The sequence below is a fragment of the Athene cunicularia genome, assembly GCF_003259725.1.
Source record: "Athene cunicularia isolate RWA chromosome 3 unlocalized genomic scaffold, athCun1 chr3_part1, whole genome shotgun sequence".
NCBI lineage: Eukaryota > Metazoa > Chordata > Aves > Strigiformes > Strigidae > Athene > Athene cunicularia.
In genome coordinates this window covers 91,571,973-91,584,448 of record NW_020799097.1, presented here as the reverse complement: position 1 = coordinate 91,584,448, position 12,476 = coordinate 91,571,973, and the positions used below count along the sequence as shown (strand labels likewise).

The 12,476-nt window shown below is 47.7% G+C and overlaps 1 protein-coding gene across 2 annotated transcripts in view; it reads left to right on the top strand.

Moving 5' to 3' along the window:
• The window catches only part of MDGA1 (MAM domain containing glycosylphosphatidylinositol anchor 1), a 159,208-nt gene that overhangs the window by 61,206 nt on the left and 85,526 nt on the right, over window positions 1-12,476 (top strand). For both annotated transcript variants that reach the window (XM_026844142.1, XM_026844141.1), the window contains exons 6-8: window positions 2,648-2,917; window positions 3,312-3,641; window positions 6,869-7,162. In XM_026844142.1, the coding sequence (XP_026699943.1) occupies window positions 2,648-2,917; window positions 3,312-3,641; window positions 6,869-7,162 (894 nt within the window). The remainder of the gene's footprint in view (window positions 1-2,647; window positions 2,918-3,311; window positions 3,642-6,868; window positions 7,163-12,476) is intronic.

The window sequence follows — 12,476 nt, the reverse complement described above, 5'->3', positions numbered from 1 at the left end:
CTTGCTGCCTGGAGTTGTGCCGGTGGCAAGCTTAGCAGTTTCCCTACCTCCCTCTTTCATGCAAACACAACCTGCCCTGAGGCAGTGTTTGCACCAGCATGTCACTTTTTTTCCATGTTGCCTTGCCCAGAACTGGGCAAGATGAGTGTTGATCAGAGATGTGCACATCAAACACTGCAAGAGCCCTAATCCTTAACCGGAGTCTGCAGGATCTCTGGTTTGTGCTCCCAGGCTCTGACATCTTCTCTCTGGACATAGGCTGGTCTCAGACTTTCTCTGGCTCTGACGGGGATGGGTGGAGATTCCCAGGCAAGGTGGTGCATCTGTCAGTTTGGCTGTGCCATGTGAACCTGAGACCCATTCAATGTCAGAGGACAGGAATAGCTATTTGAACACTCAGCTGACAGCCTGCAAGTGGCAGAAATGTGTCCTGCCTGACCGTGGTGAGTTGAGCTATTGTGTTCCTGGGCTTCACAGTGTCTTGTGAAACCACCTGGAGCTTGGAGAGGACATACAAATCCTTCCTTTGGCAATTAGCGCACATTAACCCTTGCACACTGTTTCCAAGACTCCAGCAGAGACACCCGTCAAAGGCTGTGAGTGCAGGTTGTGGCCTCATGAAATTCAAGGACTCCAACCACTGGCCTCAAAATGAAACAGTGCAGGTGGCAGAGGAGCCACCTTCCTCCTTAGGCCACCTCTGGCACAAACAGCAGGCACTGTGGCCGGAGAGAAGATATTTGATTCAGTGCACCAAAGTAATATCCTGGCATGGCAGTAGTTGCACTGCTAAATTACAGCACTGGTGCTGAGGAGAGAGCAGCCCTCCTCGCCTTGTTTGTATGGGCTGTAATTCAGAGATCCAACACAAATCCAGCACAGCTCATTAACGCAGGGTCCAGGGAGGGAAGAGGCAGAAATAATGATGCTGTTAAATCAGGCTTCATGAATATGGAACAATGTCTTATTCTGCATTATTATGGCTGTTACTTAAAACATACTCCCCGCCTTTGTGCTGGGGATTGCTACTTTCTCAGCTCTGTCTGGATGGAGCTAGTGATGGTGCTGACAAGGGCTTTTAAAAGGATTTTCATGGGATGAGATAAAGAATACAAAGGGAAGTTTTTTTGATCAGTTCTTGGAGGAAGGATGTAGTGAAAAGGGTACAGAAATAAAATAAACCAAAACAGGTACTCAGGTATTCAAAGGAGAGGTTGTCTAGACATTTTGGATCAGTCCCAGTTGTTCAGCTGTGCACAAAAGACAATCCCTGTGACCTGGTCTATAGCCCCCACATCTATAGAGAAGTGTATATGATGCCTGTGGAGGTGAAGGAGGTTAAGAGCAGGTGCAGAGCTGCTGTTAATAGTCTGTTATGGTGCAGACAGGTCCTGGTTCTCTGAGCTGCAAGGGCCAGCTGCCTGGCAAAGGCTTTGCTGCTCAAAGACATCTTGTTGGGTGTGAGAGATGGAGAGGCATATCATGGGATAGCTGAGGTCCTTAGATCTTCCCAAAACCCTTTCTTGGGGTGGCATCTCTTTGTGATGTGGTTTAATCCCAACTGTCTTCAAACACAAACAGCTGCTGGATTCAAACTGGCTCCTTTCAACCTGTCCTTTCTCCTTCACCTTTCCATCTGAGTAGAGAGCTCTGGTGGTCAGGCAGAAGGAGCAGGCTGTGACTGGGCATGCACTTGGTGTTCTGCCTGACCTTCCCTTAGGATTATGAGAACTGTCCAGCAAACACTGACATGCCAGTAAGCTTCTCAGCATGCTTTGGATCAGGTCCTGAGATGCTGAGCTCAATCCATGGTTGCAATTTCCCATGCCTTATGACAATATGTCTCTTGTTCTCCTGCCCCTTTTTTTTTTTTTTTTTTTTTTTTTCCCCTTTCTTTCTCAGGGCTCAGTCCAGTGTGCCATTTCTAACCAAGGCATAAAGCAGAGTAACTGTGATTCATACAATGGCATTGCAGCAAAGGAGATACAGGTGCTCTAGTAGGAGCCACCAGTTGAGCCTTTTCTCCCCTGATGCTTCTGCAGGGCCTGCCTAGAGTCAGGAGAGTTCCATCCAGGGAGAACAGAAAGCACTGTGGGGTCTGCAGGGGAGTGGGCTGGGTGCAGTGCAGGTAAGTAATGTGGAGCCACAGCAGCTTTCCACTGCCCTTCTGCCTTGCTGCAGTTGTTTGCATCAGGAGTCAAGAAGCCTCTAGCCTTGGGTTTTCAGCTGCTGAATTTTGTCTGGTTGCTATTCCTCCTTGTGTAAAGGAGCTTCATCAGGCTTTTCTGACCTCAGTCCCAAGCCTAATGAACCTGCACTAAACACCGCTAACATATTATACCTAGCTTGTGCCACAGTCCTAAGCACCAGTGGTGAAGAGTTTCAGATGTGACATCCATTCTGGTGCAGTGTGAGGTCCTGCCTGCGGTGTTTCCTAACAATAACAGAGCAGGGTGCTCTTAAGTCAAAGACATGGTAATGGTAATACTTCAGGTTCACAAACACCTGGTATTTGTAAAGAATTCATGGATCCCTCCAGTTCTCCCTACTCAGACTAGCCATCTTCAAGAACAAATCCTAGGAAGTATGAAGCTGTTCACAGTCAAGTGGGTGGGTATTTTTCAAGCTCCTCTTTGTACTCTTTCAGCGCCACCTGCTCTGAAGCTGTCTGTCAATGAGACACTGGTGGTCAACCCTGGTGACAACATCACTATGCAGTGCTCTCTGATGGGTGGTGACCCACAGCCAGAGGTGGTTTGGTCTCACTCTCCTGGCCCAATGCCTCCCAACAGCCTTGTGCAGGGAGGCAACCTCACTATCTGGAAGATCCAGGTGGAGGACTCAGGCTACTACAATTGCACAGCCATCAACAACGTGGGAAACCCAGCAAAGAAGACAGTGAACCTTCTGGTGCGATGTAAGTTGCTCTTTTATTTCAGAGCATGGGTTTTCAGGGTGGAGGGGCTAGATTCTCATTTCTCCTGGCTGTTCTTGTACAGCTGAGGGTGAATGTGATACTTAGCAGAGATCAGTATTCTGGAAAAGCTGCTGTGCAAGCCAGACCAGCAGCTGTGCTAGCGCTACTTGCAGCCTCATCCCAGGCTGTAGCACTGTCCTGAACTAGAGAATGATCACAAGCTGCCAGATGTGAGGCCCTGGGGATCTATTATGGGAGCGTAACTGGGGGAGGTCTTGAGGCATGTTTTGCATGGAGGTGTTGCTTCCCTGAGGAGCAAAGAGGAGCATGTTGTCCTGTCCCATGCAAGACATTTTGCTGTCCCTAACCAGTTTTTTACTTGTGTTTGTCCCAGCCATGAAGAATGCCACGTTCCAAATCACCCCTGATGTGATCAAAGAGAGTGAGACCATCCAGTTAGGGCAGGATTTGAAGCTCTCTTGCCATGTGGATGCTGTCCCCCAGGAGAAGGTTGTGTATTCCTGGTACAAGAATGGGAAACCAGCCAGGTTCTCAGACCGGTTGCTCATCACCAGGAATGACCCTGAGCTCCCACCTGTGACCTGCAGCTTGGAGATTATTGACCTGAGGTTCAGTGACTATGGGACCTACCTGTGTGTGGCTACCTTCCAGGGAGCACCCATTCCTGACCTCAGCGTAGAGGTGAACATCTCCTCAGAAACAGGTGAGCCTCTCTGTGGCAGCTGGGGACCCCAAGAGAGTGGTTGGCATCACTAGCTGCCCCCCCCCATCCCTCTGGCTTCTTTGAAGAATTTCACATGAGTGTCTTGAATCCTAGTGGGAAAAAGTGTCACATTCTCAGGCAAGCATTTGGCTGAGACTGGAGATGGGTAATAGTTAAAGATTCTCTGCCGGATTTGTTGTGCACTGAGCAGATCTTCATGTTTTCTCCCTATGAAAAGTCCAAAGTGCAGTCCAGTCAAAGCTACAGAGACAGGTTTAGTGTATGATTGCTTAAAGAAGCCTCTAAATTGTGAAGAAAGAAACAGGGGGTGTTATGTCGCCATATTTCAAATGTCCCTTTGCTTAAAAGGAAGTAAAAGAGAAAGTTGCTCTTTCTTCTCTATGGCATTGCTTATGAGGAGCGTCCCTTTTTACAGAGCTGTGGCCAGGAGACTGGTATCATCTGCCATAGCAATTTATGTGAAGAGCTTTAATGTTTACTGGATTACAATTGTAATCTGGTTTGGGCACTCTCAGTAGGAGTCCAAGTGTTATAAATGCGTCCCCCCTATAAAAACAGGGTCAAAGCTTCACCCCATGGTGTGGTGAGGACAGGACTAATCTGTAAGTGTGCTTGTCCATCACCTTGGGGACTGAAATGCAGGATCTCATGGCTGTCTTTTTGTTTCTGTGGAAGTGGTGGGTCCAGCTCTGCTCTCCGTCACATCCATGTCATCTTGTTGCCTTTCCAGGACCTTAAGGGTATGGCACAAAGCAGCACTGGGCTAGTGATCTGGTGAGGACTCCTGAGGGGGCCAGCTGCTCAAAGATTTTTCCCTGAATCTTCATGTAAAGTTTCTTCTTGGTCCCTAGTTGTGCTGGATCCATTAGTCAGGCCAATCCCAGTCTTGATTCTGGACACTGCTCACTTCAATCCCCCAGAAGGTGCTGTGCCTGCTTTTGTTGCTTTAGGAAGACTCTGTCTCCCAGCAGAAATGCTGGGGCCAGCCTGTTCCCAGTGGGACTGTGCCCAGTGCTCATTAGCAGCCTGGAGACCAAGATGTGACCGTGCCATGGACCTACTAAACACCAAAGGGTGGTACTTCCCTTCTGTTGGCACCCCTGGCAAATAGGGCGCTCTCTGCCAGCAGACACCATCCCCATCGTGCCAGCAGGGAATAAAACCTGGGGAACCCCCCAGTCCTGATGCAAAGCTGGCTCTCCTGACCTTGTGTGGTTGCTGCCGCCAGGAGCAATGCTTTTTGCCCAAGATCACTAGATGGCAGAGTGCATTTGTGTTTAAAACTGCAAGGGTAGGAGGCAGAGGACGTCTGGGAGACCCTGGATAATCCCCCTAAAAAGCTGGACAGTGTCTATAGCTGCAGGTGTTCGTCCAGGTGCCAGCCAGCTGCTGCCTCAGGGGAGTTGTCTTTGGTGGCAGGTTGCCCCATGCTGTGGCCCAGCTGGTGGAGGGTGAGCCCCACGTGCTCATGTGGATGCTGCTGATGGGGAAGGACAGGAGGGCTGCCTGGAGCGTTTTGATGCCTCTCTTTGGCAACCTGGGCCATCGGGACTGCTTTATGACCCAGAGAATGAAAATGGCCCTTCCCACTGGAGCAGCCCATCATGCAGCAGCTGAGGCTGTCCAGTGTGTGGCATCACCACAAACGGACATGAGCCACCTCTGACATGTGGTTCCCGCATAAAAACCCAGTGGGTTTTCTCCAGGCTGCAGGATTAGAGCAAGAGGGTGGCAGTGGTGGCTCCAAGTTACCCTGCTGAGCAAAGCCTGAGCTCCCTGAGGTGGCTGTCTCCACTGAGTAGCTCTGAGGAGATAGCTTTAATTAAAAAAAAAAAATCTTCAAATGCAATTTACAGCTTTTCCCCATGGAGAAAATTACCTCTCGCTGGGTGAGCAGCTGCTGGCAGTGCTGGGCACTGAGCGTGCTGTCGTCCTTTCACGCTGTGCAGGACAGGGTGTGATGAGATTCCCTAGCCCACAGGAGACCTGCAAATTGAAAATGTGGCCTCCCTGTTGCATAGGAAGGTCACTGCGGAGAGAAACTGGTCTGGAGCCATCCTAAATTTGCTTGGAAAGCAGCTGTGGGCTGTAACGTGTGCAATTACTGTAGCACATTCTTCTTTGCTGGAGTTGAATTGAGCTAACATTCATCAGACCAGCTTGTTACATACTCTGTAGTTCTGAACTTTGATTTAAATGGAAACAAAGTACGTGACCCTTGCAGTTATGGAAGTGTCAATCCAAGTGTGGCCACAGTCTGCAGGAAGGGCTTTCAGAAGATGGTTCTAGCCCTATTTACCTCAGCTGAACTGCTAACTCTGAAGCCTAATACAAATAAAATGTCAGTATTCCATGGGGTTTAGCAAAAACATCCCCTTCCTTGGTTCTTGGTGGAGTTGGGGATGTGAACAACAAACCTCTTCCTACCAACACCTCTGCACCCTTTAGGTGTAGTTATTGGATTTCTTTTGAGCTTTGTTTATTTTGTCAGTTGATAGCTGGATACTCCTTGAGCATTACTGTGCCTCCAGCTCTAGCCCTGTCTTGAGAGAAGTTATGCTGGGTGAGCTGTTCCCAGCCTGGCCTGGAAAGGACGCCAGAAGTGATCTTGCTGGGACCCATCTCTTGCTCGAGTGAGCCAAAGATAACAAAGATAACAGAGCTGCCTCCTTGCCGTGGTTTAGGAGTGAACCGGGATCCTGGATGTCTGATAAGGCTGGAAATGCAATCTACAAGCACTAATACTACAAGTCTTTTCAATCTGACCTGTATAAATGAACTAGATACCTTGGCAGATACGACTTCTATTTGTTGGCCAAAAGACTGCAATTCTATTTGAGAAATTCACCGAACAGAGGTGGAGAAGTGGATCAAAGAGGCTTTTGCCTTTGGGTTCCTCCGTGCTAGCCATGCTGCTGGACATCATTTTGCAACCAGAGGGATGGGAGATGGGAGAATGTCCCAGTACAGATAGTACTTGCCATTGACATTGGGATACATTATTGGATCTTCCCTGATGCTCTGCAGCTCCAGACCCTGTAGGATGACTTACATGGGCAGTGTGCTTCTATAGGAGTTGCACTGTGTCAAGTGCAAACCTTGGGAGTGCAAGGCTGTTGATGTGATTTGAACACAAGCATCTCAAGACTATTCCTTGCTTGCTGGAAACTCACTGTAAAACAGTTCCCTTCTTGTCTCTCTTCTAGTGCCACCAACCATCAGCGTCCCTAAGGGTCAGTCCACAATCACTGTCCGGGAGGGCTCCCGAGCTGAGCTGCAGTGTGAGGTTCGTGGGAAGCCCAAGCCACCCATCATCTGGTCCCGGGTAGATAAGGAAATCGCCATGCCTTCAGGGACAATGACAATGGAGACGTATGATGGGAAGCTGCGCCTGGAGAGCGTGAGCCGAGAAATGAGTGGGACCTATAAGTGTCAGACAGCCAGGTACAATGGCTTTAACATCAGACCCCGGGAAGCCCTGGTGCAGCTCAGTGTGCAGTGTGAGTATAAACTATGCAGTACTGGAGCGCCTGTCTGAATGCCTGTGTACGCAAAAGCCTGTGGGCTAAGCAGGGTTGACCTTTCTTACTGGGTTGAACAGACACATCTCTCTTGTCTGGGGACCTTTGAACAGTTTATATTTAATTGGTCTTGGCTACACAAGGCTAAGGGCAGGATACTGCATGGCCAGCATGTTGCAAGTGGAAGGGAGAGATGTTGTGTGTGATTTGTATACAGTGCTTTCTATTTCCCTGTCAGTGGATGAGTGCAGAACAGCAGCTTTACCAGGTGTGTGTTTGTGTGCATTACGTATGTGCAAAATACCTTTAGGGCATGTTAGTAAGTTTGTAAAGTAAAACACTCAAAAGGTAGCAAATGGATGTTGATTAGACCATTTCCAGCCCACAACTGTTTCTTCAACATAGTTGTCCCAGCTTTCATTTCTGGACAAGCCTGAACCATTCTGCCTGAAAAGCAATGCTAGACAGACCCTAACAGGGACTGCATGCTCCCAGGTGGTTTCCATGCAATAAAGCTGTGAGTAACAGAAAACTGATTCTGAGCATGTGGTGTATTGAGCGATTTTAGTGATAGGTGGTGCTCCCAGCTCCACTTGAAGGTGGTATCTGTGCACAAAAGAGAACATAGAGGGAGGGATGCTGCTGGTGTCCATGTTAGGTGGCTGTCTCCACCCTTTCCCTGCAGTGGCTTCTCAGTGCATGCTCAGCTCCCATGCTGTTGAGGTGTGTTTTGACAAGTGGGGGTCTGTGCTTTCTCTTTCAAGACTTTGAATCAGACCAGGGGAAGGCAGCTAGGTAAAATGGCTTGGTCTGGAAGGAGCTCTAACTGCAGGAGTAGTCCTCCCTGTAGACCTCATCTCATTGGGATACTGCGATTGATGAACTCTTGCAGAGGCCTCTGAGCAGCCCAGCTCTGGCAGGTGTGGGATGTATAAAGAGCAGGTTAATTTGCACCCTGGGTGCACTGCCTCTGGGCTGTGACTGACGAGCCTCCATGCAAAGCACAGCAGCCTTCATTAGCCATGCTGCCACACTCCTCCCAGGCTTGCTCGCTGGGAAGTAGAGAAGTGAGACCGGAGCGAATAACCTTGCTGAAGCCAACCAGACTCACAGACATGAGCTTCTGGGAGCACAGCAGTAATGGAAGTGTGCGAAATCCTGCAGGTACTTTGAGTATTCGAAGATCCCCTTCTAAAATTCTCTCTGTCCATTTAGGAGTGTGGCAGGAATTAGATTACAGAATGGGGCCAGGGGAATATATGCAGATTTCCATGCAGGTAAGTATGTGTGGAGAAGCTTCCCTTAAGCAAGGTGGAAATGTGCATCTTGGTTTAAGCTGTTTTGGAAGGCAGGTGGGGTCAGGCATATAGGGCATGGCAGGACATGGCAGAGAGGGCGATTGATGGAAGATGCAGCAAAATCTCACTCTGGAGCAAAGAACCATCAGATCTGCGTGTGTCTCCAGCTTGGTGTTGGTGTTTGATAGCTGTGTGGTCCTCGCTAAGGAAGCAGCAGTGCTGAGCTGAAATCAAGTTTACTGGGTAGTCTGGGAGGGGGTCACAGACCTCAGTCTTGGGGCTCCCCGCATAAGCAAGATGGTAGCCACAAGCCAGAAGCTGTTCTGGAGCAGAGCCTTTGATGTGACCCCCAAGAAGGCAAAGATGTAATGAACTTCTGTGTGAAGAACAACTCAACATACTCTTTTATAGCTCTTCCCAAGGCCAAGCAATGCTTTATTGCAATCTCACCCAAGTAATGGTGGCATGGTCCATGCAGCAGCCCACCCAAACAGCCCTCATCCCTTCATCAGTAAGCACCCGGCTCCAAGTAAGGGTAGACAGAACTGAGCATTTGTACACCTGAGCTGTCTCCTCCTGCCTGGACACTGTGGAAGGACATTATGGTGGCACTGCCTGTTCTGTGCCTGAGTAGGCGGCTTTGGTTTCACGGCTGTCAATTTACTCTTTCCATCAGCAGGAAAAACAAACTGCAAACCAAGAAAGTAGGGCAAGAATTGCATCTGGAAGGAGGTGGGTGCTGTGGCCGCAGTGGTTAATTGAAACACTGCTCTTCAGTGTGGGTAGCTCATTAGGCTAGTGGCTTGCTCCGGAATTCTCATCTTGTCAGAAATGGGAATCGTGTGGCTCCTGCAGCCTCTGTGATGAGCACTTCCCCCGCCTCCCCCAGCCTGTGCATCCCACCGGAGAGCCACTTAGGTGGGGTGTGGATCCACATGGGCATGCACGTGCATGTGTGTGTGTGTGTGTGTGTGTGTGTGTGTGTGTGCAGGTGTGCCTGTTTATGTGTTGGTGTGAGTTCCTTTTGAACTGGCTCACTCAAGGGAAGAGCGAATCCTGGGTGATAATGTGGTTGTTTCTCTGATTTGCTCCAAAGCTAAAGTTGCAAAATCAATACAGCAGATCTGATTAGATGTCAGAACCTGTTTCTGTGTTTCTCTTTTCTTTTCCTCCCCTCACCCTCATGCATATAGTGCTGTATTGTAACAAACTAGCCCAAGAAATAGGCTTTGCCAACTGCACTGCAGTAGTGGAAAGAGAATAAGAAGGCAAAAAGAACAAGTCAGCTGTCAAAAAAACCCCAAAGTGTTTGGGCTTTTTATTATTTTTTGTATTTTACAAGCAGAAATTGTTCTCCTTTTATCTTAGGAGTTGTAATTGTCTATCATCAGCTCTCTGACAGGCTGGATGGTCCGTTCCCTGGACATCTTGGTCAGAACTGTAGAACTCTGGAAGATTAATAAGTTCATGAAAGTCCTTGCAGCCTTATAGCTCTGTGGTTAGGATGAAGAAATGTTGTATACTGTTACAGCAAGAGATTGGGCTTGTCAGAACTAGGAATCTATCTGGCTGCCACTTCGAGTGGCACTGTCTTATCATCTTTTTCCGTATCTTCAAAACAGGAATAAAACTGACCCATCTCTTCAAGGATTTGTGGGGCACAATAAACAGAGCACTTTGAAATCTTGAAATAGAAATAGCAATGGAAGGGCAGAGCGCTGCTGTTAATAATACCAGTGCTATTGCTGATGCTGTTGTCATGGCTTTTTTCAGGACCAGGTACTCTCTCAAGAAAATCCCAGCAGAAAAAATGAATCCTCTGCAGAGTTGGGTTTAAAATCAGGGCTGGGTCACCCTGTGTAGATGAGATACTGTAAAGCTGTAAAACACACACTGGGCTTGAAAATGTGCAGCGCTCTGGTTTTTGGAATACAAAGTGTCATTTGAGCCAATATGTATGGAAGGAGGAAAGATAGTGTGTATGTGAGGGTCAGTGGAAAGGATGCTACCTAGATACAAATTTTGCAAGTACATAATAACAAATGGCAAAGAATATATTAGCCATGTATCCTAAAAGCTTGGTCAAAATAGCATTTCTATTAATTATAAAGATTAATATTGACTCTAAACTCTACCTGTTGCTATAACTGGCCTTTGAGATGACTGTCCTTTCATGCTGAATATTACATTTACTCTGTTAGAGCCTCATAGAACAGTGTGGGGTAAATTGCAATCCTAGAACATTATCCCGCTTAAACGATACTGTGTCAGTTTTGCTACTTTGTCAGTTTTGAACAGCATGTTGTAAACTCTTGGACAGCTTAGTCAAAGTCCAGCTCAAGCTTGCATGTCTAATCACACCCGATCCTTGATACATCTACTCCAGTGTTTTCCCACAGATTGGTTCATCCTCCCTCACAGCACTCACTACTTGCTACAAGGCCCTTACTTGATCACCTGGATAGGTTCTCCCTCTTTGGATAACCACCAAAGCCTGGTAGCAGAGCACCCAACTTTCTTGAGAGATGTTAATTAGTTCACCAAATTCTGATCATTGGATAAGCAGACTTTTGTTGGTGCCATTTTTGTCTTTGGCAAAAGTCTTGCTGTCTCTAAGTGCCCAAAGAAGGGAAGAAGGAAGAGGAGGGCTGATCTTGTTTTAGATAGTCAAGTCTGAAAGATGATCCTGTTTCTCATCTGTGGGCCACACAGCAGGAGAGCTGTTGGCAGGAAGAAAGACTAGAAAAGGAATTAACCTGAGTGTCTTCTTCCCTGGAATAACATGACTTGTGAATTTGGCCCCTTCTGGATCAAAAATAATAATCCACAATCATCTGGGATTGATCTCCAAGGGATTATATTTATTGCCCTTAGGTAGAATTTGCCACATTAAGCAGCAGGGGGATTATTTTGCTTTATCTTCAAAGCATAATGAATATCGGGTGTAAGCAGGAAAGTAGACTGACATTGTCCTTGGAAGGGCAGTTACATGGTTAACAGGACTTCAGGAGCCATTGCATAGTCCTAGACATAGGCATTGCCATAGGGCTGGTGACCAGCAGGTCTGGCTCTGCCCTGTCCTGGAAGACAGTCAGAATACATCCTGCTGGGGCATCTGTTGCCCTTGTCACTTAAACTAATGTTCAGGTGGGCACAGATATGTTTTCCTATTCAAGCTCACACACTGGCAAATGTTATTCCTGGTCACACGTTGTTGACTCATTCCTCTTTAAAATCCTGCTGAACCCATTGGCAACGCTGTACATCAGGCGGGCAGTAGTCAGCATCAATTTCCCCTGTTATCTATGTAGCAAACAGAAGAGCAGGGAGGAGAGGAGGGGGTGATACTGTAAATAAGTAAGAAGCATTGCTGGATCCATGCAACTGGAAATGGAAATGCATTAAACTGTTTCGATCAACTGTTGAAGCCATAGCTCAATGTCAATGCTCTTTGCTGGTGCCCTGCCCCCTCTGAAACATAAGCTTGGATATTAACTGCTCTGTTAAAAGCACTCTTGAGACGTGCTCTTGGCATGGAGATGTTTCTATAAAGTGGCTAGGACTGGGCTTTTGGCTCCTGAGAGCTCCCTGCAGCTCTCCCTGCCTATGTGAAGGGAGTCTAAGAGAAATGAGACTGTCTGTGGCCAGTGCTGACCCATATCTGTGACTGAGCTGGCTTATCTGTCTTGCTGGTTGGTCATGTGAGCTAGAGTATGGAGCCATCTGCTAAGAATTTTAGTCTTGGCTGGTTTCATTCTGAGTGTATTTATTAATAGTGACTTTTAATTTTTTTATTATTATTATTTTCATCAGTGAAGTTCATCCTCCAAGCTGAGGAGCACAGTTCTCAGGAGCTAACTTGGGGATAGAAGGGTGATATTTCTACCCTTACAGTGGCTGTGACTTTCCTGCCCTTCCATTCCTGCTTCAGTATTGCTGTTCTACATGGTACAGGTCTTGCTCCCAAGAGAAGGAAACCTCAGGCTCTTCTACCA